Source organism: Phaenicophaeus curvirostris, chromosome 18 (assembly GCF_032191515.1).
Source record: "Phaenicophaeus curvirostris isolate KB17595 chromosome 18, BPBGC_Pcur_1.0, whole genome shotgun sequence".
In the NCBI taxonomy this organism is placed as follows: Eukaryota; Metazoa; Chordata; class Aves; order Cuculiformes; family Cuculidae; genus Phaenicophaeus; species Phaenicophaeus curvirostris.
Genome location: NC_091409.1, coordinates 7,784,704 through 7,811,434, shown reverse-complemented (window position 1 = coordinate 7,811,434; position 26,731 = coordinate 7,784,704). Strand labels below are relative to the sequence as shown.

The following is a 26,731-nucleotide window of genomic DNA, read 5'->3' as shown; positions in this document are numbered from 1 at the left end:
GTGCCCAACTGCACCAGGTCCCCAGCTCCGTCTGCTCTCCTGAACATCCAGAGTGCCCTCCTGGGCTGTGGGGTCCCTCCCAGCCACCAACTTCCAGCCGTTCCTGCTCCGGCAAGCGGGCACCACCAAAACAAAGATGGGATGAAGCGCAAGCGGCAAATTAAGCGACTAATTAAGCTTTCTTACTAATTGCTTTGAAGCCCAGTGCAACCAGCAGTGCTCCAGTGGGTTCCCTCATCCCACTCGTGGCTGAGCATGCTGGCAACGCAGACGGGAGCGAGAGCCTCGGCCAGTGCAGGAGCATTGGCCCCTCCGAGAAGCAGCCCCAGCTCCAGACACCACCATCCCCTCCCTCCCGCAATGACCCACTGGTGGAGAAGGACGTTAAATTATTACTGAGTGGCTCCTCGGAGGAGGGAGACGACACTGAGCCTCCAGTGGGAGGTGATGAGCAACGAAGGAAAGTGAGGGCTGAGGTTTGAATTGATTAAAGTAAAAGCAGAAGCTCTCCTCCTCCCTGATGCCACCTTCCTGGCTCCCACGTGGGGGAAAAAAAGAATCAAATTAAGGTTTTCTGTTGTGATACCGAGAGAAAACGTGCCCGTTTCCCAAGGACCGAGGTAGCCTGGTTTGTGTCTGGAACAGATGCAGCCTGGTCTGGATTGGGTCCTGCCAGGCTGGAGCGAGGCATTAGGAAGGTTTGAGTGCAGAGGCAAAGGAAAGGCCAGGCAAAAGGAACCATCAAGGGAGTGCACGCTGTGCAGGGGCTCCCCATCCCCGAGGAAGATGGTTGTGGGGTTTGGATGCATTCCAGGGGAACCAAGACTCACCCCACGGCGGGTCCAGCCCAGGGGGACAAGGTGAGTGCAACACGACCGAAAGCAGGACGCATGATTGTCACTTGATGCTGCCCCTGGCCCTGTCCCACGGCTCCCGTGGCCACAGCCGGGTGACCAAAACCCCATTCCTCTTTCCAGGGCAATCAGCACCTTTGGGATAGGAGGCAGTGGGGACCTCCATTGCCCTTTCCACCAGCTGGACCAGCTCGACGGCTGCCAGCTCACCCTGACCTCGGCACTGCCATCATCACCGCTGCAGCGCTCCGTGTCCAGCTACACCTGCAACACCACCTTGGTCACTGGGATGCAGCTCCCACCATCGCACCGCATCCACGGTCTCACCGCGATGCTGCACAGCGCTCACGGCATTCCTACAACGTTCAGTTAAACCCTCCAACCCGATCCATCCTACAGCAACTGCTTCTCCCAATGACTTCCAGAGCTGCTCGCACCTCCTGCACCACATTGTGCGGCCGTGGCCGGCCCCACTGTCTTGGGACGATGCCCCGTGCCATGTGCCCTGCTCGTTCCTCTGCCCGTGCCTCACACTGCAGAGACAAACCACCGCACGGAGCTGACACACCATCAAGCCGCTCTCTTCTGAAGGATGGCCCCTCTCAGCCCAAGGCTGCGGGGAAAGCGCTACCAGATCCCGCTTCCCTCTGCCCTAGCACGGATCAAACATCTTTGGAAACATCGCCCTGGGAGCAGGGATGCAGCGGGAGGCTGGAGCCCGCCGGAGGCTACAGGGAGCCCCCCACCCTGGCACACAGCTGCAGAGAGACCCCAGCAGAGGGGGTCCCGCTGCTATTGCACTTTCCTTTTCCTCAAGCGTCACCAGGTTGGTGCGGAGAGTAGGGAGGGAAGGGTGGGGGAGAGGCAGCACGGTGCCACAGGGCAGGGGGGTATGTACATGGGCAGAGGTGGAGAACGGCCCAGCTCTCTTGATCCTGTTGGTTTCCAGTGTGAAACAAGGTCCGTGACTTGTTTAAAGTGGTTAATTGGTATTTTCTGTCTCTTTTTTTTTTCCTTTTTTTTTTCTTTTTTTCTTGTAAAACGGGGGTGAGTGGAGGGTGGGGAGGTGGAACGCAGGGGGACAGAAAATCAGGGGAGACCCCCACCCTGTTACCCTGGGCTGTAAACGAATCCTCGGAGATGAGTCTCTGAGATGCTCATTTCTCAGGCATCTTACTGGCTCCCCCCTTCCGCTGGCTCAGGGGCTTGGGGACAAACTCGTCCCCATCAGGGCTGCCTCGGGAGCCTTCCCAGTGCTCGAGGGTTTTCTTGTGATTAGTCTTTGCTGCCACGCTCTCTCTGCCCTTCAGGGATGCTTCTGGAGGCCTCTCCTTGGGTTTCCTCCCCCTTTTCTTCCCGTTTGTGCTTTTCTTTTTCTCCTCTTTGCTGGAAGAAAGCTGTTCCCTGCTTTTCTTTTTCCGGCTGGCTTCTGCGGAGGTTCGGAACCAGTTCTGTGTCCGCGGGGTGACAGGGGGGTTAGTGACCATCCTGGGGCCGGGTACGGGCACCGGCACGCACGACCCTTGCCCAAGCCTGGACCACCCCAGCCCTGCTGGCATCGCCTCCCAAAGGACATGCCGGCCAGCACGGAGCAGCCACAACCAGCCTGGGGGAGTCAGGGACCCAAAGGGGACAGGGAGGTCCCCCACAGGCTGTCACAGCATCGCTGATGCTGCCGGGAGACGCTGAGCTCCGCTCTTGGCAGACACGGACAGACGAAGCAGCCCAAGGATGGGTGTGCTGAGGCAGGGACCAGCCTGGACCAGCCCCAACCATTTCCTTACCTCCGAGTGAGCCTTGATGATGTGGTATTTGACCCCGCTTTCGGAGCTGAACTCCTTCTGGCACAGAAGGCAGCGGTACTTGCCCACCGAGTGGTCCCCCTGTAAGACAAGAGCATCTTCCTGCAGCCCCAAGCAGAGTCAAAAATTCCCTTGAGAGGTGGCCCCCGACCCTGCCCCACGCCTCGCAAAGGGAGGTTGATGCTTGAATCTTGAAATAACAGAAAATGAAACTGAAACACCAGATCTCTGCCAGCCCTTGGCTCCAGGCCAGCTCACAACCGCATCTTCTGCTCTGAATTCCAGCCTGTGCTGGTTGTCCCACAGCAGCACTCGCGGTGATGGCCACAACACCAGCACCAGGCATCAAAGCACCAGGTCCTTGGAGCTCGGAGGGCAGCGAGCGGCAGGTTTCACTGCCTGCGCATCCCCGACATCGGCTGTGACGTTACCACCAACACCATGTGTGTCCCCATGTGTGTCCTCAGGCAGAGCCCATCACCGCATTTCCTCATTGTCAGCAGATCCGTGATCCCCTGGGACTGAACCGCCATCTAATTTATCTCCAACAGACTCACCTAATTTCCCTTTTACGCTGTCAAAGGGACCCGGGGACTCCTGCATTTCTGTCATTAGAGCCCTCGTGGGGATGACTGATCTCCCAGCTCCACCGCAGTTCACAGCACAGAGGAGATAATGTGCTTTCTATTGACGAGGGGTTTATGGATGGGCTCCTCCAGGCGATATATACGCTCCCTGGGAATTCCCCCATAGCTGGCTCCATGCTGTAAATCCAGACTTTGACAGGTTTTTCATTCCAGGGACAAGCAGGAGGTGGGCAGGCCTGGCCTCGCTGCAGCCTGGCTTCAGAAATACTCACGCAAAAACCACCCTGGCGCATCAATCCCTGCTGAGGACGGGGTGCTGCCTGGCAGCATCCTCTGCCCTCAGCGCGGCTTGATGTATTTCAACCATTCTGCGGGGTTTTACAGCAGAAGTCACAGGCCAGCTCAGGAGGGGCTGTGATTTACAACAGATTTACACCCCAAGCTCACTGGACCTGGAAGGTGCAGCTCTGCAGGTACAGAAAATGCTTGTGCAAACGCTTGGCTGCTGCACGGCACCAGCTGGAAAATGGCTCCGTTTTCTCTTGCTCACTGGTGGGCTGCCTGGTGCTGCAGGCAAGCAAAAGAACTGCCCTCACCTCCTGTGTTTGCACTTTTATATCCTGCATAAGTACAGCTTCTTCTACCGGATCTCTGCAGCTCATTTTCTAAATGGTCTCAATTAGGGGTTGATGTTCCAGGAGCACTGGAGGAGTGCGGGAGTTTGTGTTTTCAGTAACCACGGGGTACGGATTGGAGCTGCCTCCTGGAAGCTCCATTCAATGGAAGTTGCAGCTGGAAATGTTTCAGAATGTGAAGCTTTACCAGTTCTTACTCAGTTCCAGTTTGAGGGACCTACACTGAGCTCCCGATCCCTCTGCTGTGGTGGTTCCAGGCCACCAGAGCTCACGGTGACCAGCAGTGATGCTGCTCTATCTAGCAAGAAGCCACTGGTCTCTGCACAGATCAGCCGCCTCTCCCAGCTTCAGCTCCCAGGAGGCACCACACCAGCCTCCCTCCAGCTGGGGAAGCTGCTGGGTCTCCAGTGGAGCTGCTGGGCTACCCAGATCAATGGAGAAAGACTCGTGATTCTTACCTGCTTTGGGAAACTATCAGCTTCCAACGCGCAGCTCCCTGGCTCTGAGCTGCTGCAGGCAATGGGTGGCTACGTGCGAGGCCATGCTGGGTGGCCAAGGGCTCGCGATCGACTTGGGGGCTGCAGAAGCCACACTGGGCAGTGGCTGCTGCGGGACGGGGACGGCGAGGTGGGAGGATGCAAAGCAGGAGAGCTCACTCCTGCTGCCCCCATCTCAGTGTGTTGGAGGTCTGGGGCCTTGTGTTGCAAGACTGGGGTGGCAGGTAAATCCCTGCCATCAAATCTGCTCAGCTTGAGCCTCTCTGCCTTTGGCCGCCCACGGCTGTGGGTTTGACCCTGCTCAGGAGGACAGCGCTGAGGGCAAGTGGCTGGACCAGGATGATGTGACAACAAGCTGGGTGGTGACAACTTGATGGGCAGTGGCACTGCTTGGCCAGCCCGCCCTGTGGTGATGATCCTCTAACCCGTGCTGTCGTCCCTTGGCCTGCTGCTTCCAAACAAGTCATTGGGGAGCAGAAAAATAAAATCGAACCCCACATCCGAGCTGAGGCTGTAAAAGGAGGGACCCACCTTGTTGCAGTTAGCCAGATGAGCTTTCAGCCCCGAGACGCTGGAGTAAATGGCTTCGCAGCACTGCAGGAAGAAACAAAGCAAGAGTTTGCCATGATCCCCCCTTGTCTCCGTGCGTTCCTCCGTGCTGGGGCCAGGAGCCTGCTGAGCCAGCACGGCCACCGGTTCATGCTGAGCAGCGTGAGGTTAATGCTCAGCGAGACGCGGAGGGCTCTGGTCACACGTTTCCTATTAGCACTAATGGGAGTCATGTGGCCACGTCCCTCTGCAAGGGTCTGAAAAATGTCTCCCCTAAATGACTCCGTGGAAAACGTACGTTTTTGAGCAGTCAGGAGGTCCTGCTGGGCTACAGGAGTTCTTGGAGCCACAGCAGACGTTTAACAGAGAAATCACCCGGGCAGCAGCATGACCAGTTTCTGAGCAACGTCTTTTCAAAGCGTCTGTGTATGACATTAATTAGCCAGCGCATCTCCCCCAGCCTCGCGGTCACAGCCCCGTTCAGAACTCCCACTAGCAAGGCTTTGTTTCAGAGGATAAATCAACAGCCCAGCACGCGGGTGGAGTTCACCTCCCCGCGAGCGCAGGCCATGGCCGTGTTTTAGAGCAAGATAAAGCGTGTGCACCACGTCCCTCAGGTCTCTGCCTCTCCCAAGGATTTAAAAAGAGTGATTTAAAACCAGTCCCGGCTTTACGCTGGGAAAAGCAGGTTTTCAGCATAGAAAGGCTCTCAAGCACAATGCATGCAGCCTTTGCCTTGCCTGGATCTCAGGAGATTCCCAAAGGCAGCTCCAGAGCATGAACTGGGCAATGCTGAGCCACCGGCCCAAGGGCATCAGGGGAGAAGGTGACCCAGTCCCTAAGGCCAGTGGCTTGAGCACACTATGATGGTCTGAAAGGTGGGAGATACTTCAACCGTACACAGCAGGGGCCCCAGTGAGAGGAGGTGAAGCAGGGGTTTGAGTATCACTGCTAGCTTCATCTGGGCCCTAACGAGATCCTGGCTCTGGTGGGTTTCTGCCCCCAAATCTCTCCTCTCCTTCTGCAGATTGGGACCACAGTCAGCCCAGAGAAGAAGAGAGATGGTCCTTACGTTGTTGGGACAGTTGATGTGGCCCTTCTCCTTCACTTCGTTCTTCCAGTTCTCCAGCAGCCTCGGATTGAGCTTTGGAAGCCCCGGCCGGGTGTAATTGAGCTGTAAACAATAGAAGACGATTAGCAGAGCGGCACACACCAGTCCAGTCCTTGGTGAAGTTCTTGCTCCTCACAGGGGTTCTACCCCCTCCAGGAGAAGGGAATCGGGGCTGAAAACTAGTTGGGAGGCTTCCCCTGGCGATGCCACCTCCTGCAGCGCAGTGAGGGTGACTCTGCCCACTGCCGTGCCCCAGCGCTGCAGCCACCTCCACGTGGTGCTGGCAAACAGGAGGCTCCTGCTTCCACTTCCAGGTCCGTGCCCCATGGCAGAGCCAGGCCTGGAGCCGGTGATTTTGGCGCATCGTGTCGGTGTGGCCCTTCTGCCGCGTTTCATAACCAGGAGAATAAACAACCCTGCAAGCAGGGCAGAGGGGCTGGACGCCAAGAGTCTCCGTGGCTGCTTTCCACTGATGAATGGGCACAACCCGCTAAACAATGAAAGGCTCTTGTGTCTCTGCCTCTCCTTCTGGCAGGGCTGCTCCTTCCAAGTGCTTTTAATTACTGCTTTATTAGTGACTTTGAGGTTTAGCATAGCGGATCGGCCTTCCCAACTCCATTTCTGCATGTTCAGTACAAGCAAAGGCGGCTGCGGCATCTCTGTGCCTCCTGACCACCGCGTTGGCCTGACCTGCAGGGTCACCTGCCACCATCGGCAGGTGACATGGGGCTGCTCTGCCTGCAGCCAGCCCCACCATGCCAGCACAGCTCCCAGTGTGAGCTGGTCTGATAGACGTTGCTTGGGTCCCAAGCCCCAAGCTTGTCCCGAGTTGCAAGGTCCTTGCACCTACAGCTGTGGAACACGGGCTGCTCTCTACAGTCACGGCTGAGGAGGATGCGCAGACATATGGTGCTTGTAGAGAGCTACAAACCCAGGCACTGTTTCCAAAATGTGCCCCTAAGACCTGGAGCTCGTGGTTCTGATGCCGCAGGAAGGCAACTGCCTGGATTTCTTTTCCAGCTGTGACTATTCCTGAATGTGTTGATACAGCTGCGAATTTGCCTTTGTCCATCTCCTCCGAACACCCTGCTCCTAAACCTTGCACGAAGAACTCAGGGATGTACAGGGCTCAGACACCAACTGCTCATTTCCACTCAAATTTAAGTGACCCACAAGCCCCAACCTTGGCATGCGATGGGGCACGGCCGGAGAAGGGAGCGCAGGGAGAATTTGGCTGCAGAGGCAAAGGGCCTTGTGAAACACAGCTACGAATGCCGCTAAGGGCGGATGTGGCCAACTCCCCCGAGCCCCAGCGTGCTGCTATTCCATCGTGCTTTGTGGCCGGGGGAGATGCCAGCAGAGCTCTTTGAAGCGCTGGGATGGTGCATCCACCAACCGCTTGGTCCCTGGCCCGGGGAAGGCAATGCCACCTCCGGGGAAGAACGCAGGAGTCCCTTTCTGTCATTGATACCAAGAGCCAGGATGCCAAATGGCCTCCTTAATTAAAAACCAATCAATCCCATGAATGAGCAAACATTAACAGTAACCGCACACAGCCCCAGCAACAACCTCTCCCTCTGCGCGTCCCTGGGGAAGAGACAAGGGGGAATGTTCAGAGATGTGGACTCCGCTGCTCCGGCTTCCCACTCCAGAGAAAAATCCCTCCCCGCTCTCCTCCAAAAGCCCTGCACAATAACATGCAAATCCCATGTCTTCCCAGGGCGCTGCGGTTCTGGGAATGTCAAAGTCATCTTTATGTCTCTATTAAGAGGGAGCCTCAGGCATGGAATATTTTATTTTTTTTCCATTTCTTTTCCTCAAACAGCCTGTAAGTGAAAATCTTCATGGCCAAACCATTAAACGACTACAACCGGGTTTGGCCGCAGCCCATCTCTTCTGAACAGTCGAAGGATGCTGGGGTGAGAAGGCTTGTTTTCTTTGACTGACTGGTTTTACTTAATTAACTTTCATATTTCAATCCTCCCCACTCCCTAGACAGCTCTCCCCTTCCCCAAAATACATTGCGGTAAATGAGAACCAGGCACGCTGCCTCGGCCCCGGCCAACAAACTCCCCTGGAAGCCCTGCCGAGGTCCCCAGCGCCAGCACGGCTCTCCCACTGCCCCACGGAAACCACGGCTGATGCTGTCCAGGAGGTGAAGCTAAAACACACCCAGGGGCGCTGGCCAGTGGCCGGGTCCCAAATGCAGCTCTGGGTTACACCACAGCAGGGCGGCCGAGCAAGGGGAGGGAGGATGGACTCAGCCCCGCTGAGCTCCAGATCTGCAGCTGGAGCTGGGATCCGGCTTGGCTCACCAGTGACGCGAGTCCGCAGGGCTCAGCCTGGCTTTCACCCGGATCACAGGGCCATTGTTTTGGGGGGAAAAACCAAGCCAGGCTCTTCTGCTCTGGAATTTACCCTGGTTCCAGGGGGTTCTTAAAAACTCAAGCCTGAAGGAGACTTTTCCGCTTCGGCTTTATGGCCAGCCCATGGCTCTGGACGCTGCCATGAAGCAGCCAGGCTCCCCGCGGATGTGCAGCCTCCATGGCTGCCCCAGCCCTGTAGCAACACCCAGACCTGAGCTGTGGGGAGGTGAACAGGGTGCTCTTGCACCCCACGGAGCAGCTCTGTGCAGCACAGAGGCTGCCCGGGATGCAGGAGCCTCCAGCACAGAGCTCAAGGCACCTTGAAACAAGCAACCCTACCATGAGCTCTACCGAGAAAGCATCACACCATCAAACTGTCAGATTTCCATGGCATCCTCTCCCCTCTCACCTCTTAAATGCCTCTTCCCTGTGCTCAAGAATGCTCTTTCTCTCAGTCTGGCCTCTAAAATGGGTAAGGGCATCTCCCTCACCCAGACCCCAGAGCCCATCGTGGTCTGCTCGCGCCATCAAGCTGGGAAGCTGCTCTCCTCTCGCTCCTTCCGTGGCAGCCCCGAGGCTCACGGGCAGACGATGCCCTAGCAAAGGCCAGAGGATGGTTGGTGGATCGGCATCATCTTCATGGAACTTATGGAAAGGGGATTTTTCCCAGAAAAGCAGCAGGGGTGCGCCCTTCCCCATCTGACATCTCCAGTGAGCAGCCGTTGTGAAACATCCCATCTGTTTCAGCTTATCCAGAGGCAAATAAAGACCGGAGCGAGAAAATGAGACTCCAGTGTATATTTAGAAATGCTGGATTTGGTTAGCGCAGAATGAAGGCAGCGCAGGGCCTGGGATCGAGCAGCGAGCGTTTATTCTAATGCCATCACTTTGGTGCGAAAGAATCCATCCTCTTGGGGAAAGGCGAAAGCATCCCACCACGGGCCACCAACAGGATCCAAACCCAACAACCCTCTTCTCGGCTGGGACCGGCTGCCACGTGGGCTGCAGAGGGGAGGCTGCAAACCCCCATATCCCATCGGCCTGCTGAGGAGCTGCTTGCCTTCTCCTAGGGAAAAGCTTTGCTGCCTGGAGAAGGGATGGAGAGGAGGGGTGGCTTTCTTCAACAGCTCTCTTGAAATCCATGTTGACTGCTAGGACTGTGGTGGGTAACTGAAGAGATCAGGATTGGAGCAGGGTCCTGTGCTGCAGCAAGTCCGGGTACATCTAGCCATCTCTGGTTACAGATGGGAGCTGGGAAGCATCCATCCCTCTGAGACCGTGGAAAACCCAGGTCTTGCTGAGACAGTGCAAGAGCAGTTGCAATCTGCTCCCGATCCCCCACATCCCACCTCTCTCCAGGTCCAAGCCAGTGAGGGGGTTCTGCAGTTCCAGCAGCACATTCCCAATGGTTAGATATGACCCATGAGAAGATGGGACAGTGGTGTGGTGACCATCAGTCCTACCGCCCTGGTCACAGATCACTGGTGTTTGTCTTTCTGCAGCTGTAGTGGCTCTGGGTTGTCAGGCCCCTCGAAAGGACGGCCACCACGTGCGCTCGGTGGGTGGTGGCACCGGGATGTGGGGTCGCAGCCTGCTCCTCCGAGCCTCCCTCACTGCCTGGGGCAGGATCTGCCACAGAGCTGAAGCCAGTTCTGAGGGATGGGCTATTTCTGGGGCTCTAACAGGTCAAACTGGCTGCTTGCTGGTGTGTTCGAGTCGCTCACAGTTGGGAGACTTTTTCCACATCCTGAACTGAAGCAACTTGTAAACACAGATTGGTCCTGGGCGATGCAAGACGAGCAGAGCGTGCTGAAGTCAGCAAGCTTCCACTAGCCTCCCTGGGTAGAACCTGCCTCCCACCTCCTTCCAGCACCGCTTGTCGAGAAAAAATGTCATAGACGGAACAGATTATATATTGGAGCGTTGTCAAGGGAACGTGACAGGCGCCGCGAGACGCTCAAAGGCACGCTCACAGCTACAGATGTATTCGCCCACCACACTGACCTCCTCTGCAATCCATCTGTGTGACACGTGGAGAGCCACCCATCCACGGCTGCCAGACCGAGAGCCTTGCTCTGCCACCAGGGAGTTGGTCCAGCTCCCCTCTTGCTCACCTTCAATGCAAACCTGTTTCTGCCAACCTTGCAGCAATTCTGTTTGTTTCTTAGCATTGACATGGGGCTCCGTTAAACAATTACACAGTAAATATAAGAACTGTCTCACAAAAAGCATTTCACCGAGCAATTACACCAGCAGTTCAGGCCTTTGTGATGCTTTTCTGTGTCCGTGTGCACACAGGGCCCTTGTCCAGGCCTGGGACTCTCAGCTGCTCCTTCAATTCACAGGGAAAATACTCGAAGTCAAGAGTAAAGGGGAGCAATTTGAGGAGGAAAGAGGAATGTGAGTGCTGAAGCTGGGGTGGGGAGAAGAGAGCACCACACTTCTCCCACAGTATCTGAAATGAAACAGCTACTTTGGGCTGGATTTTTTTACGTTATAAATGCACAGCAGCTGACGGCATCTGGCAACCAATGACAAGATGGGAAAGAAAACGTTCTTAACCAGATCTGGCCCTAAACCCCCTAGCACTGCTCTGGTGATGCTGCAGGCCCCTTACCTCCAGGGATGCGTCTCCCAGAGATGAAGGAAGAGCCGTGGAAGGGAGGAAATTCCCGCTGGCTCATCTTTGCTCTCTGACAGTGCAAGGGAGGTCGTTTCAGATCCGACCTCTGCTCTCTTCATGTGCTCTTCTTGGCTGTCAGCCCCAACCTCACCACCGATCAGAACTGACCTCCCTCCACAACATCTTCCAGGCTGGACTCTCATCTCTCCACTACCCACAAAGCACCTCCTTTTGCTCCATTTAGATTTAGGTCCTGGTGGGGGATAAGGGCAAAGCTGCTTCTGCCAGGCTCGTACAGAGCCTCCTGACCACCGTGGCTCAGTCTGTGCCTGCTGGGCTCTTGAGCAATAAATTTGCCATCATGGCTAATTGATTTAAGGCACCAAAAAGGAGATACAACAGCCAGCTGGGGCTACACAAACAGCTCAGGATCTCCATGTAGAGCTAGTGTAAAAAAAAAATGGAGAAATAAAGGCTTCTCACCCGCTTTGTTTCAGGCACCAGGTCATCCTTCATTCTCCGCTTGGTCCAGTCCTTGGCGAGCTCATCCTCTGCTATCTCCTGAAGGTGGAAGACGGCAACCTGGGCCGATGTCCGACGGATGCGGCCGCTCGGGGTCCTTTCGAAGTCTTCTATGGGACCAGGCTCCGGCTTCACCTCTGGCTCCTCCGGAGGCTGCAAGAGAGACACAGTGAGGAAGGGCATGACGAGGGGAGAAGAGGTGAGGTCTGGATGGGGATGCTGGGGTTTGGGCTGGGCATTTGCAGATCCTCTTTGTGCAAGCGTGGGCTGCAGAAACCAGTGTCCCTCTGCACTGAGCATGGGAAGAAGGAGAGCATCCTGCCTCCTCAGCCCAGGAGCCAGCCACGCGTTGGGCTGAGTGTGTCCTTTTGCGCTCCCACGTGTATAACTGTCTCAATTTATTAGAGTTACAGAGTTATTGGTGTCAGATGCACTGTCAGAAGGGATCAATGGAACAGAAAAGGATGCTCCCCAGGGACGGATCCTGCCACCCCAGTGCCGGCAAGCAGCCGGTACCTCCTTGCTGCCGACAGTGTGCCCTACACTGTTTTTTGCCCTGCAGAGCATGGATGCAGGCTGGGCTGGAGCACAGCCCCTGGAGACACCAGGGAAGTGGAACGCTGCCAACAGCTCCGTTCCGTAAAAACAGCCTTTAGGACGGGTGAAGAAAGCTGTATCCCATTTCATAGAATCATAGAATCACCAGGTTGGAAGAGACCCACCGGATCATCGAGTCCAACCATTCCTGTCAAACACTAAACCATGTCCCTGAGCGCCTCATCCACCCGTGCCCTAAACACCTCCAGGGAAGGTGACTCAACCACCCCGCAACATCGCACGGTACAACACACGCACACGGGACGTGAGGGAGAAAACAACACTGGTCCGACGGCTGCACCTGCCTTGCCCGGCCCGGCCCTGCCCGGCTCTGTCCTGCCCACAGGATCGGCAGCTCTGCAGTCACCCCCGGCAGGGGATGGCCCCGCTCCTCGGGCTGCGGAGGCGTCCGGGGGGCTCACCGAGGCCGTGTGTTCTGACCGCACATGGTAGTCGTGGCCGGCCTTGGATTTGTACTTCTTGCCGCAGTGTGGACAGCTGAAGACGGGCTTGTCGGCCTCAGTGAGCTGCTTCCCACACCGCTTCTGGTGGTACTGGTAGCCCATCAGGCTGGAGAAGTTGGCCACACAGCCCTATGGAGACGGGGAGGAGAGAAGAGTTAAGGAGGGCTGGGACTTCATGTCCCCATCTCACAACCATCAGGTGCTCTTGCTCCAGGGAGGAACATGCCCCCAGGAGCCCCATAGAGCAGCTCTGCAAACCTGCCCTGAGTGATGAGGGGTTGCCAGCTGGCCTCTCTCCCCCAAAGAGGGACGCGCAGGCAGGACAGCACCACGGAGGGATAGGGAGCAGTCCCATCCCCAGTGCTACCTGCCCCCCACACCGACAGGGCTCTCTGGACAGACACATGGAGGAAGGGCAGCAGGAGGGGAAGGCAGTGGGCAGGCATGGCCTGGGTAGTAAGCAAAGCATCCAGGGGTCAAACCTCTGCCACACGGCCCCGTTACCTGTTCGTGACTTGTCTGCCACCGGCTCGTGACTGTTTTTTGGTGTGGTTTGGTTTAGTTTTAAGCTGTGCTCAGGACAGTGCTGGCTGGGCCCATTCCTGAGTTCAGGAGGCAGAACCTGCCCTTCGGCGCTCCTCAACCTGCCCCACACCCCATCGCTGGAGCACACAGAGCCAGCAGGATGGGGACCCGGATGGCTGAGCTAAGGTGGGAAAGTTGAATGCATGCTAAGGGATGCCTCGAGAGTGCATGTCCCTCTGCATTGGGACTCACTCCTTCCACCTCTCCACAGAACGAGAAACAGGAATTGTTCTCGTACCTCATTGGGGCATTTCAGTTTTCCCATCTGCTTTAGCACTTTCCTCAGCCTTTCCCGCTCTTCCTGTTCACCAAGTCCAGCGATTTCCACAGGAACAGGCTGGAAACAAGGAAGTAACAGAAGCAACAGAGTCAACCATTTACTCTTGTCCTCTGTGCCAGGAGTGGGTGGTAAACCTCTGCCTTGCAGGAGCAGCCCTTGGCTGGCTGGAATCTCTCGTTAGAGGAGCTCCCCCTGCTTTACTGCATGCCAACACCTTCATCATTAGGTGCCAGTTCTGCTCATGCCTTTCCTGTGTTTGTACCCAAAGGGCCAGCAAAGAAAGCCAGCAGCAGTTCCAGCACGCAGGATTCACCAGGCAGACTGAAGAGCAGGAGATGAATGCACAGGTAAAAGACAAGTCACAACTGGTAAACACAGGATACTGAGAACACGGTTATGCCTTGCCCTGGTACCTCAGAGATGTACATGATCAGATTTTTAAGAACAGCACCTAAATTGGTGCCTGCTAGATATTGTTCATGATTAGTTTTATGGCTCCATTTGAACAGTAGAGATACAAACACTGGATTTGGAGGTTTGTGCAAGGCAGAACCCATCGGTCCCAGACTTGTGGGCACAGTTTTGGAAGCAGAGCTTTGCCACTCAAAGTTCGCCTCATGGTACTCACAGAATCTTCCCTCATTCTGTGATTTGAACTCATTTTATTTTTCCAGTCCTCTGCTCACGGGATCACCGTGAGCTTAACTGGCTGCCTGGGGAGGAATGGCTTTGCTCAGCAGGGGAAGGGGAAGGCCAGGTCTGGACAGCAGCACGTGAAATGCTGCAGAGATGGCGTTGTGCATCCCCCTTCACAAAGACAAAGGAAAGCAGCCTGCAGATTGCTTCATCTTCCGCATCTGCATCGGGAAATTAAGTGTGAGACGAGAGCCACCCAGCTCTCTTACCTTGCTGACGTGTTCGGCCATGGTGTGGTAATTCAGCCCAGCTTTGGACTTGAACTGCTTTTTGCAGTGCTGACACTTCAAGGCGTCCTGCAGCTGAAGGGATTAGAGGCAAGTCACCACCATTCATTCTTCCAAGAGGGGCTGCTGCTCATCAGTAAGCCCCATGGGTTATCCCAGCAGTGGGACCCAGTGAGAAATGCAGCATCCCCGTCCCCCATCCCAATCCCAGCCCGCAGCTCAGTTTTCTCCCTGCTGTCCTAGATGCTGTTATCAAACCCACATGCCCCAATTTTTGAAAATATTCAATTTTGGATATAGATTTAAAGCCTCACTGGCTGGAAACATCTGGACCTGGTGCCTTAGTCTTTCTGTTAAAGGGTTAGGAAACAGAAGAGGCTTTGATCTACCAATATGTTAGCGGGCTGTGCTCTGCAGCCCTATTTGCTATGGCAGATGCTGGCAGACGCTACACTTGCTGGGTGCCTTGGCTGTTGGAAATTAAGACACTGCTGGACAGGACCACAGCCTCATCCTGCTCGGCTGGAGTCAACCTGGTCTCCTGAATGACTGGGAAGTTGTGTTCAACGCACACACAAGGGAACTTGCAAAGCAAGTGAGCAGATCATGGCTCTGGCCAGGGCAGGGACCAGAATTCATTGGCTCAGGAGGCAAGTGCTCTGGGCACCAAGGGAGAGGACATCTTGACAGGGAGCCAGTGCTTGGATGGCCATGGCCATCCCTGTTCCTCCTGCCTGGCTGATGCTCCACCTTCACTAGGTTCCCTTCAAACAGGCCTGGAGTAGAAGCTGGAGAGGGAACGAAGATGAAGCTACAAATCCGTCCTCATCCTGGAGCTGAAGACTAAACTCACTGCAGCCAGTTGGGAACGACTCGATTGTACCTGCGCTTCCATCATTAATCTTGTTCCAGACCAAGCGCTCATCCTAACAAGGTGGATGCCAAAAGCTCCTTGACTCACCAGATGCCAGTGCCAGCTAATTTGGAATTTATTCCTCCAGACAACACTGAAGAACAAGCCATGTCCATATCCTAATAAGCCCTTCCACCTGGGACACAAGGAGATTATACCTGCCCTCATCTCCTTTGGGCCCAAGCATGTTGCAACCATCCCCACCCCTTATTTCCTTTCCAAACCCGATGCAAACAGGGCAGACTGCTTAGTGACAGGCAAGTAACAGAGGAACTAATTTCCATTGTTTTATGAGAGTTTCGGGAGCCTGCACATCCTTTCCCATTGTCCAGCTAAGAAATACTTCAGTCATTAAAGCAGAGAGCAAGCTGAGAGCGAGGCAGGGTCACTTCTGATGGGGATTCGCGTGCCTGTAGCCGTGGGGCCTTGCTAAGGGCGTGCCATGGGTTCATCACAGAGATGGAACACTGAGAGTTGGACCTGTGCTCATGGACCCAGAGCTCCAGGCCTGTCCTCTCTGGACCACAGCTGCTCCAGCAGGGATGTTGCAAAGCACTTCAGCTCCTGGAGCAGCACTGCCAGCCCTGGCAAGGACTGTGCCTCATGGGGAAGGGTGACAAAGAACACATCCTTAGGGCTGGAGCACTGATTCGTCAGCTGAAACTCATGGGTCTACTTAGAGCAGGGAAGATGGACCCGACTGCTCCAGTAGAGTCAGGCTCAGCAGGCCAGCTGGCCATGCAGCCTGTGTGGAGCCTGCCTGGCTTGGGATCTGCCCCAAAGTGCAGGAGATACGAGTGGTAATAGCCCAAATCCCTACTCCGCTGAAGCCTGGAGGGTGTCAAGAGGAGGCAGGATTCTGTCTGGCGTGGATGCAGTACAAAATTTGAAAGGAAGAGCCGCCTCCCACTGCCATATAAATAGTGAGGCAAAGACTGAGGAGGTATTTAGAGAAAATAAATGTGGAATCAAAGCCGAGCCACATATTTTCAAAGCGGGAGGCATCGATCCCACGTTGGCTTTCTGTGGCGATGGCTCTGCACTGTGCCAGGTGACAGATGAAGACGTAATCCTGTGCTCTGATGGATGGTGGTGTGGCAGAGAGACGATTTTTCACTGCACCATTACTGAACTCCTGTGTCTTGACAGCCTGCCCGAGCACATCTGAGCTTGGTGTCTCCCCAAGACGTGCTCTCATACAACCACAATTTATCTGGGCTGATGCAAGGCACGGCACACAGTGAAATCCCACAGCCAGGACTCCGGAGGAGGCCACATTAGAGACAACTTCAACAATCTCTCCAGCCTTAGAACTACTTGTTTAGCTACTAGAAACACTCAACTCTGCTGCAGACACTGGGGCAAGGGGCCCAGACCACAGAGGGATTCAGAATAGCTAAGAATTAGGTGTCCAAATCCTTCTATGAATCTGAATCGAAGCACGGCAACTTTTTATCTTTGAAGATAACATGCAAGCACTCTGTCAAACGCAGCCCCCAAACTGGGTTTAGGACCACCAATACACATTTAAGAGTGGTGCACGTGCACATCCATTCCCCTCCAAAATCCACACGTGCATGATTGCATAAGGCAAGCACTTACTTTCTGGCAGACGTCCATGTGCTTTTTGAGCCCCACAATCGTTTTCCTGGTTATAACGCTGCAGGTTGGACAGGCAACTTCTCCCTTCTCACTGATCTCTCGCTGCCACTGGTCCTCGGGGTTTGCTGGTGAGGAAGAGAGAGGTGTTACACCCAGTTGCAGAGACAGGAGCCTGCCTGGGCTGTCTGGAGAGGACAGCTCTGTCCTATGCCTTGATTTGCTATGTTGAAAAGCACTGCAGTTTGGAAAATGTTAAAAAAAGTACTCTCCTAGGCATGGGCCAAGCCAAAACCAGACAAAAACGATGCTGGCACTCACAGCTCTGCCTGCCCCACAGCTCCTGCAGCTGCCTGAGCAAACTGGGTCACTGGGACACAGAGTTATCCGACCTGCTGGCATTTCATGGGGAAAAGGAGGTTCACCTTTCCAACCCCGCTGGTATTCTGCACACTGGGAGTTAAAACATGATGATGCCCTCAGCCACCTCATCTTGCCCTATGTGGAGTAACTCCCTCCTGCCAAAGAAAACAATTAGCGGGAGTGAAACAAAGGTGAGCTTCTCAGCTCCATCCGGACGTGTGCCTGGAAAGCTTCCCTGGCACTCCTCTTCCCAGCAGACACACAGGCAGCTAGGGGAGCGTTAACTTCCAGGCTTGTGTTTATTTGAATGGATGTGATCAGCTTAAAAAACACCCGAAAAAAGAGATGTGTGGGGCCAAAACCTGCTCCCAGGTCCAGAGTTCACACCGTGTTCTCAGCAGAACGGTGCTGGGCTTCCAGCAAGGGAAGCTCGGTCTGAATAAAATCCGCCAAGTCTGTTTATTTGGATGCTTCTGCACGGCTGCAAGATCACAGAGTCGTTTATTTGAATTTGAAAGCAGTGTAAGGCATTGCAGCTGTGTTTATCTTGCACATCCTGCATTCCTCCTGTTGCCTGAACTCCCAAGTAAAGTCAGCAACCTGTGCTGAGGTGTAGGCTGCACCTCAGAGGAGACATCATTATGCCCACAGTTACGCGTTGGCGTAAGTCATGGAGATGGTGTTAGAAAAATGCTGTCATCCCAGGTGCTGAACCAAATCGTGCTCACACCAAAGCCAGGTGGAATCAGGATTTGGTTCCATCAACTTGCAGTGCTCTGTCCTACCAGTGAAGTGAAGGTAGGGTACCCCTTTGGGGTGTCAATTGTGGCTGCATCAGTATTGTCAGAGCAGTGGTTGTCCCCACACCCGTGCTCATCCTCAAAAGGGAAGGAGCTGCATGCTCCTGATTTTGCACTGCTTTTGCTCACAAAGCTGCCAAAAAACTCACCCAGCAAACAGCCCGATGGACTGGGAGGGGTGTGGGGACCATCAGCTGTGAAAGGAAGGTGGGAGCTGTGTCAGGAAGGTGGGGACCACAGTGTGACGGTGGGGACCACAAGGTGAAGGTGGGGGCTGTGGTAGCTCAGAGCAGAGCACAGGGCAGAGCTGATAAGCAGCAAAGTGGCACAAAGGCCTGTGGCCTGTGCTCTGCCTCCACCAGCCTTACCTGGTGGTACATGTACAGCAGTTTCTTTCTTCACACCAGCTCCTGGAGGTTTCTTTTTCAGCTCCTCCATGTTGGTGCTCCCCTCCAGCTTCTTGGCTCGATGAGCTTTTGCCTTGTCCTCTGCTTTAACAAGACCTGTAGAGAGAGGATTTTTATTCAGTATTTGCTTTAAAACCCTCCGATCAAGTTGCATTTATTGGGGAAAATCAATCGCTACCTGTGACCTAGGGACACTGAGCTGGCTGGAGGTCTGCCATGGCTGTACATGTAGGACCAAGTCCATAACTGACAAGCAAAATCATAACAGCTTGTGGTGTTTTACGGACAGAATCATCTCCCCCAGCCCAGACACGTTATGAACTATGGAAACACTACAGCAAAGTGGGGTAGGATGCTTCTAGCAAGGCAGAACATGGGGAAGACGGGCTGAGGAAAAGGCAAAGGGGCATTCTGCAAGAAACTAGAATGTAGAATTGCAACAACAAATTCTGAATATACAAGTGGTGTTCCTGTTGGTGAACCTGCACTGGAAAGGCTGTCCAGCAGCTAATGCCAAGGAACCGGTTTTCCTCCAGAAAACCAGGCAAACTTTTGGATTCCAGACATCAGATCCCGCAGGATCTTTTGCCCCCGGATCTGCACACAACCATCACAAAGAACATAGGTCTCTCCTGGCTCCACCAGTTGCTGGAAAAGGTCGGGAAGGAACAGGAGAGGAGGGGTGACTGGGTGACAAGCACATAGGGAAGAGGAAAGGTGGTGCAGCCCCCTCTGGATTGCTGGTGATCATCACCAAGCCTGCCTGCAAAGTAGAGTGGAACCTGCAGGCAGGGTTCTCTTGCAGGCAGAGCACGAAGCTCGCAGCCAGTTTCTGCCAAGCACATCCAGTCTCCCACCTCATCTGTGCCTCATCCCTGCACGACTGCACAGGCAAAGTGTACTATTCCCATTCAGCCTGCTAAAGGCATCAGCTGCCAGCCACCCAAGCATCCTCCCCGCAGCGAGCAGGGCCAAGCGAGCAGGAGGAGGCTCAGCACATGCTGAGGGCAGTGGCAGGGCTGTCCAACCTCCTGCTGCCACGCACAATCCCTTGGTAGTTCCTGGGCTGATATAAGAAATAGGAGACACGACTTGCAAATGATGCTTTGGAAAGGCTTGGGAAGAGAAAAGCGGGGGGCTCTCCCCTGGGTCCGGCCACCCCCAAATCCATGTGCTGAACAGTCCTCTGCCAGGGTCACATCCACACCTTGTGGGTCATAACTCCTGAAAAGCCAGCGTTTGAATGGAGACAGCACTGCAGGCTGGGGTGGTAGCACCCTTGTCTTTGGGGAGCAAACAGCCGCGTGGAAGCTGAGGGTGTAGGCAAATGCCTGCTGGATCTTCACTCTCCATCTGAGGCAGTGGGTCACTAGAGGATCAGCTTATTCTCCAGGAACCCACAGCAGATGTTTCAGTCTATGGCACAGCCTCTGGGGGGAAGTTAAGGGAAACAACCTCAGGCTTTCCAGGAGCCAGGGGACAAGAAATCCCAGACTAGATCCAGCCTGCTCCTCCGTAAGTGTTTAATTCCTTCAAAGGCGTTAGTGCCTCTCCCTGAGTGCCTTCTGTACTGCAAGATGACACCTCCTGCAGTGCCTAGAAACCCGCTTTTTATTTCCCTGGTTGAATGAATTTACAGCCAGTTCAAACCCAGTTGCTCTCATGCCAGGAACACTCCAGGTTTCCTTCCTCCTTTGTACCAAGCTGTGTGTATTTATGGAGCACAACCACAGTCCCACTCAGTCTTGCTTTATCAGGCTGAAGCAGCCAACTTCGGAGCCTCCTCTCAGAAAACATCCCGGTAACACGTGTCTCCCCTCTTGAATTCGTGTTGTTGAATGTGGGCAACCAGCACTGGAGACACTCTCTGAGGGATGGATGCGTCATCCAGCCTTTCTACGCAGCAGAAATCCTCAACAGCATTGGAAATAATGTGACTTCCCAGGATGGTGGGATGATGACAAGACGATGTTTCTTATGTCTCACTTGTGTCAGCAGGTCATTACTCTTGTGTTGCAGCTGGACATGTCTGGATCCTTTCCTCTCTCCCCTCATTTCTCACTGACAGGCTCCCAAGCAGAGCAGGCAGGGGCGTTATCAGCTGCTGCCTTTCACTCCCTTTACAACACTGTCATGGTAAAAGGCATCACCTCCTCCAGCATGACATCCTGAGGTGGCTGTCTCTTGGGGAAAGAGCTTCCCTGAAACACCCCAGCGAAAAGCTACAACCCTATATCCAACCAGAGTCATCCCTTGATTACCTTTCAGGCCAAATGTCCCCGAGATGGACGGCTGCTCCCCCGTAAATTTCTTAGGAGTTTTCTGTTTCCTTCCTGACTCAAAAGAGAGAAACAGAGAGAGAGATTTGGTCAAATAACTGTACTGCCAGGGGGGCTGCAGCAATCCTAAGGCAAGGAGGGGGCACATGCTCTGTGAGAGGAGTGGATCACTTTGAGGAGGCCTTTACCCCTGTGAAATGCAGAGCTTTTGAGTGAAGCAGCCCCTCCACCAAAAAGTAACAGGACTCTGCTTCCCACCCCACAAAACCAGGAGAAATAGTGCTATCCAAGGCCAACCCAAGGCTCTGTCTGGCTCCAGGAGCTGCATGGTTTCCACAGCCTCAGGAGCTCTGGGGGCTGGTGATGGTTCATTTTGGAGCTGCAAGCTCCCCATGCCATGATGGGGACAACCACAGCCCTGCCTGCCAGCCCCACAGTGGTACCGGATCCCTGAGCCTCCAGACCCTGTCCCAGTACTTAAGAAAACACATTTTCCAGATTCAGCCCGGTTTAAACGGCCACAGTGAGGACAGACGGGCTAATAGAGCAGCTTGCTATGCTGCAGGAAATTCAACCCACTTCCAAACCTATAGGTCCTAGGGAAATATAATACCTCTGCCACAGCCGCAACTTGGTTTAAAGTCCTAATGGAACTCCCCGTTGCAAGAAACAAGGGGGACACAAATTATCTGGATGCTGTAAAAAGCCTTTGATACACTCAGAGAGACACTCGCAGCAGTGTTGGCTAGAGTAGAGCCCCTTCCCACAGGACACCCCTCTCCAAGCTCCTGAACCAGCATAGCCCCAGGCTCTAATCTTACTGTGCTTCATCCTCTCGGGGTCTTCCTCCTGCAGCGAGGCCTGGCTGCCCCCCTGCTGTGCTGTGTCCTTGCCGCTCGAGGACTTGGCCGTGGGGGTGGCGGCTGCCATCGCCTCGGCTGCTGCAATCTGAAACTCCTTGCTCTCCCGACTCTCGGCCAGGCACTCGCCGTTCTCGGCATGGTCCTGGGTCACAGCTTTTTCCGTCTTTGCCTGTTTGGGATGGATGGTGGGGCAAGCTGAACTCTCAGCAGCTCTAGGGCAAAGCACAGAGGGCTTGTTTAAAGAGGGGTTGTTAGACAAACGTCTTGACACCTCTCCCCCCGCTGCCAGCCCAGATCATGGGAATGGAGGCAGGCACGAACCCTTCTCCCAGCCGTCTCTACACCATCACCACCCAGTCCAGCCACAGCCTGGTACCTTTTCTTGCCACTGCTCTTCCCAATGGCCTTCGGCACCTTGTTTTCTCCTTTGCTGGTTGGCACTGGCCGGTCCAAGTGATTCCAGAGTCGATGTTTTTCTAGCTGGGTTTTGGAGGTGAAGGCAGCTTCGCAGTACGAGCACGAATAGGTCAGCCTCTCTGAAATCGCCCCCTGTGCAGAGCAGGGAGAAACAGGTGGGTGTGGATGTCAGCAGGCACAAGCATAAACTGTGTGTAACACCCTTCTGCCTCTCCAAACAGTTCCCGATGGCCCATAACCCCCTCAGGACCCCAGTCCCTCTCGTACACACCTCACAAACTGTTTTCAGCTCATCTGTGCCCTCCCCTTTTCAATCCCACGTTTTTTAAGGCCTGAGAGGGTCTTTGCCCTGTAGATGGTAGGGTAAGAGCTGGCCACTGGAAAGGACACACAGCCCTCTGGTTTCCTTACCCCTTGGCAGCGTTGATAGTGGTACTTCAAGCCATAAATGCTGGGGAACTCCAACCAGCACCCAGTATTGGGACATTTCACCCTGGAGTGGGCTTTGAATTCATCCTTCCACTGATTCATCAGGGGTAGCTGGGAACAGGAGAGACAGAGGTACAGCTAAGCAAAGATCACTGTGTGACTGGGCACGTGCTGGTGCATCCCGAGAGGGCTGTGGGGGGTACAAGGGAGCTTTGATCATTCTTGTCCTTCCCTTTGCACTATGCTGCTGCAAAGCAGCCCCCAGGGCTGTGTTTCAGTGCAGTGGTGCTCCCTCCAGTGAGGGGTGCTGGGACAGAGCTGCAGGTTCTACAGGTTAATGGTTCCTCCTGAGAATTTACCTTGCCATGCCTTGCACGCATGATCCCGGCCAGGCTGGAGAATAAATCAGGCCAGAAGTCGCCCGGGTGATTTAACCACTCCACATTTCATTTAGTCAGTAAATCACCCCATGCCCATGCTCTCATGACAAACTGCTCTGTGTGTTGTCCATGCTACCGTGCAGGAATTAAACTGCAGAACTCTGCAGGGAATAAATCACCCCTCGTCAGGGCTGCTGGGTCATTAGCCAAACCTGATGTGGCTGCGAGAGAATCCAGTTCATGTGGGACCTGTGAGGTCCTGAGAAAGGGAGGCTGAAGGAGGGACACTGATCCCCATCAGGGTTTTGGAGGATGCTGGGTGCCCATAGGGAGGGGATTCAGGGGCCAAGATCTTGCTGGGGCCAAGACAAGGCTCCTTTGAAGATGAAACCACCGGGAAGGCAGGTTTAGCCCCAGAGCAGGGCTGGCTGGAGCGCACAATGCAGCAAGGCAAGTCAGAGAGAGCAAGGCAAGGCAGGCACCGCGGATCAGAGTGCGCGGGGTCTTACGGGGATGTCTTTCAGCGCCTGGTTCTCAGCCTTGGGTCGTCCTTTCTTCCTGCCTTCGGTTTTGTCACTGGTTGCATTTCCTGCAAACAGACGCAGCACAGGTCTCCTGCTGTCCAACTAACCGTGCCGGAGAAGCCGCCGTCCTGGCGATCCTGCTGCCTGGCAGGTTCCCTCTGCCTTGGCTCTGGGCTGACATGCCCTGGCCCTGGCAAGGATGGAGATTCCCTTTTGGAAGGCAGTGCCAGCTCCCCTGCAATTCAGTGCCCCGACCCTACACCTGCACAGGGGGCGGCTGCTTCTCCCGGGCTTTCCTGACCCCTCTCCTTTCATTCACACAGAGCAGTTTCAGCACAGCCGAGGCTTGCTTTGGAAAACCATTCTTCCACTCAGGTTGGAAGAAATTCTTCAACAACTATGCTACTTCAGAAGAGAAATTGCATCTAGGTCAGCACGCTGGGCCCTGGGCAGGTTGCGGAGGACAGGAACGCCCCTTCCCCTTTGCATGGCTGACAGAAGAGACTGGTCCAGGGGATGCAACAAGAACATGGGGAACAATGGGGACAGGGATGGCTTCTCTTCTGATGGACTCGAGGCTTCTCTTGACCAAGAACTGGCTTGTAAAGGATGCACACTGTGACAACCAGGCTGCTGCATCCAAAGGGGTCCAGCAAAGTGACTGCAGGAGAGGGCCTTGTCTCCCCAGTCCCCACAAGCCTAATGAGCCCTGATGAAGAAAATCCTGGTAGATTTTTCCACCTCCAGCACCTTCCTAGGGAGACAATAAAATATCTTCATCACAGAGCATCCTTCTCTCTGCCTTACTCCTTTCAGTCCATCTAAACCAGAAAGAAGGGCTAAAAAAAGGGCTTTTCTACTTTCAAAGGTGCTGACAAGATGTGGCGCAGGGAAGGACGCTCTCCCGAACACAGGTATTTTCATACTGCAGACAGCTGGAGTTCGTTCCCCTTGGCAGTAACTTACATCCCTCTGGTAGCAATAACAGCTTCAACCCCCTCAAGGGAAGGGCAGCATTTGGGAAACATTTAGGGTGCAGGCGTTTCCCCCCAGGGCCACTGGTTTTGCAAGCCTGGTCTGAGACACTCCCCATACCCAGCTGTGGCTGCCCCATCCCTGGAGGTGTTCAAGGCCAGGCTGGATGGGGCCTTGAGCAGCCTGACCCAGTGGGAGGTGTCCCTGCCCATGGCAGGGGGTTGGAATTCGATGATCTTTAAGGTCCCTTCCAACTCAAACCATTCTATGATTCTATACATCTCTGAGTCTGACCTTCACCCTGGCGACCTGTGGCATCCAGGGCTGCCACCAGCGAGAAAAAGGCAGCAAGAACCTCTCCCAGCAGACAGGAGGAAAAAAAAAAGTCCCCCTAGGCCTGGGGATTCCTGGATAGAGAAATCAGCCATCCATCAGAGTGACAGCCCTTAGCGAGTGGGTCCCGCGGGGCTCGTCCGCTCGCAAGCCTCCACCCCGGGGGCCACGACACAGGAGACAGCAGATGGTCTGAACTCATTTAAGCCTTTCCATCCTTTGATCGAACACTTAGCTACCAACCCGATAAATCGGTGGCGAGACACCCATCTTGTTAAACCAGACACACGCTTCGCAAAAGGGAGGGACCGTCTCCATCCCTCCTTCCCCTCCCGTTCCTGGGGACCAGCTTCTCTGCAGCTCCGAGGGCTTTTTTGGCCCAGCACAGCCCTGGCCGTGGGTCGAAGAGAGGAGGGAAGCCACGCCAAGACCTGATGCACTCACACCCCCTCATTTTGGCAGCCACCAGCCTCATCCCCTCTCTCCCATCCACCCCCGTGGGAAGAAAACCCAGTTCCTTACCGAGCCTAGGCAGCTCTGCCGGCGGGTTTATCCTCGTCTCCGTCCTGCTTTCTTTGCTGGCGGCGGGTTTGTTAGAGCCTGCAGTTTTCCTTCCACCTTTACAGACGCAGGAATCCGCCATCTCTGAAAGAAGCAGGGGAGGCGTTAAAATTCACTCCTCGGAGCCCGGAGTAACACATGCTGCAAGCAAGGGGAGCTGCTGGGCAGGGAGGGAAACTGGAAAACTATCCTGCAGCTTAAAGGTTCCCACAAAGAGAAGAAATGGGATGCGTTTCCGAGTATTTGTTCCACGGTCGAGCAACAGCACAGACATGGCTGAGGAGCTGCTTTCATTATAGGCTGGTTTCCCCTCCGCACGTAACAGCAAAGACTTTATTAAAAATTATGGGCTGGCTTTGCCCAGAGAAGCAGCGAATAAATGGCTTTTCCTCTCCGTTTATTTCTCTGCTTTCATTTAAGACACCAAAAGAAAGAAAAAAATAGTGATTTTTAATGAACAGATGTAGTGATAAATTTCCAATTTTCCTTATTAATGGGAAACTGTTATAAACTGAGAATTGTTAATGTTATCTGGATTTTCTGTATTAATAATTCAATTTGGCTTCTCTATAAATAATGAAGATCAGGAATTATCGCAGAAGGCCCACTCTCACTCCTGATGGAAGCGGGTGGCAGGACATCTCTCCACTTTGGCGCTGCCAGGAGGAAACTCATGGCCGGCTCTGCTCCCGGGTAGTTCCAGGTCCCTTCCTCCCGTCTCAAAGACACGTCTGAGGGCAGGGAATGTGTCAGGAGATGCCATGTAAGGCCCCGGGGGAAGGAATCCTCTGCAATGACAACACTGAGCCCTTGGGAGGGGACTCCTTGGATCACCCTGGCCACGTCCAGCCTTGAGACCATGGTTGGGATGTGGTGCTGAGTCTCAGCCAGGTGCCGGTAGCGTGACAAGGGAAGCGATAACTGCTGCCTTCTCACCTTTGCTCAACACTTCTCCCCCCACAGACAGGTTTTTTAAAACACAGATTTCACCCATCACCTCCAGTCCCTCCTGCAAGATCACGCTTAGCGTCGTTCAACTCAACCGAGTCGATGCCCTGAGCATCCAGACTCATCCCGCCTGTCCCAGTTCTCAGAGGTCGGGCAGCTTCTCCTGTGTTCCTAGATCACTGGCCGAGCCATCAACACGTGGGTCCCTTCTGAGGTGCCTCCGAGGACTTTCCACGTGGGATCGGGCACTGTACATCGCATGCAGCCCAGATGCTCCGAGAAGAACTGGCAAAAGCTTCCAGCCTGTGTTTGGCTGGTGACACATCTGTGCTTGTTTGTAGGGACACAAAGGTTAATCAGATCAAGAGAGAAATTCCTGCCTTGGCAACAGGTTCTCTAGCATTTGGTGCTGAACACAGGCATCCTTTATTCCGCTAATTCAGGCTCTTTTGGTTGGAGAGCTGGGTAGGAGCTGGCAGAGAGGGGGGGCCCTGCAGCCCCTTCCCAAACCACGGCTCCACTCTCATGCACATGGACACTGTGAC

The 26,731-nt window shown here is 54.5% G+C and overlaps 2 protein-coding genes across 5 annotated transcripts in view; both read right to left on the bottom strand.

Annotated features, from left to right (window-relative positions):
• The window catches only part of UCKL1 (uridine-cytidine kinase 1 like 1), a 179,119-nt gene that overhangs the window by 25,892 nt on the left and 126,496 nt on the right, over positions 1-26,731 (bottom strand). The window lies entirely within an intron of this gene.
• On the bottom strand, positions 1,677-25,354 carry ZNF512B (zinc finger protein 512B). 4 transcript variants are annotated; one of them, XM_069871520.1, is made up of 16 exons: positions 25,200-25,354; positions 23,355-23,434; positions 22,448-22,576; positions 21,996-22,168; positions 21,578-21,831; positions 20,739-20,816; positions 18,439-18,573; positions 16,911-17,035; positions 14,378-14,470; positions 13,431-13,529; positions 12,566-12,736; positions 11,508-11,699; positions 5,997-6,098; positions 4,907-4,969; positions 2,639-2,737; positions 1,677-2,305 (listed from the first exon to the last, which is right to left on the bottom strand). In XM_069871520.1, the coding sequence occupies exons 1-16, from the start codon at positions 25,318-25,320 to the stop codon at positions 2,012-2,014; spliced, it is 2,208 nt and encodes a 735-aa protein (XP_069727621.1). In that variant the 5' UTR covers positions 25,321-25,354; the 3' UTR covers positions 1,677-2,011. The 4 variants fall into 4 exon arrangements, with proteins under 4 accessions (XP_069727621.1, XP_069727624.1, XP_069727622.1 ...); XM_069871523.1 differs by having other exon boundaries at positions 12,449-12,736; positions 20,739-20,810; XM_069871521.1 differs by having other exon boundaries at positions 20,739-20,810.

Bases quoted from the DNA above. Each gene is read 5' to 3' on its own strand.
- ZNF512B (XM_069871523.1), bottom strand. From the start codon at position 25,320: ATGGCGGATTCCTGCGTCTGTAAAGGTGGAAGGAAAACTGCAGGCTCT. The intron at 22,169-22,447 runs GTAAGGAAACCA...TGCTCTGCACAG, and splicing joins ACTATCAACGCTGCCAAGGG to GGGGCGATTTCAGAGAGGCT. The intron at 14,471-16,910 runs GTAAGTGCTTGC...TAATCCCTTCAG, and splicing joins ACATGGACGTCTGCCAGAAA to CTGCAGGACGCCTTGAAGTG.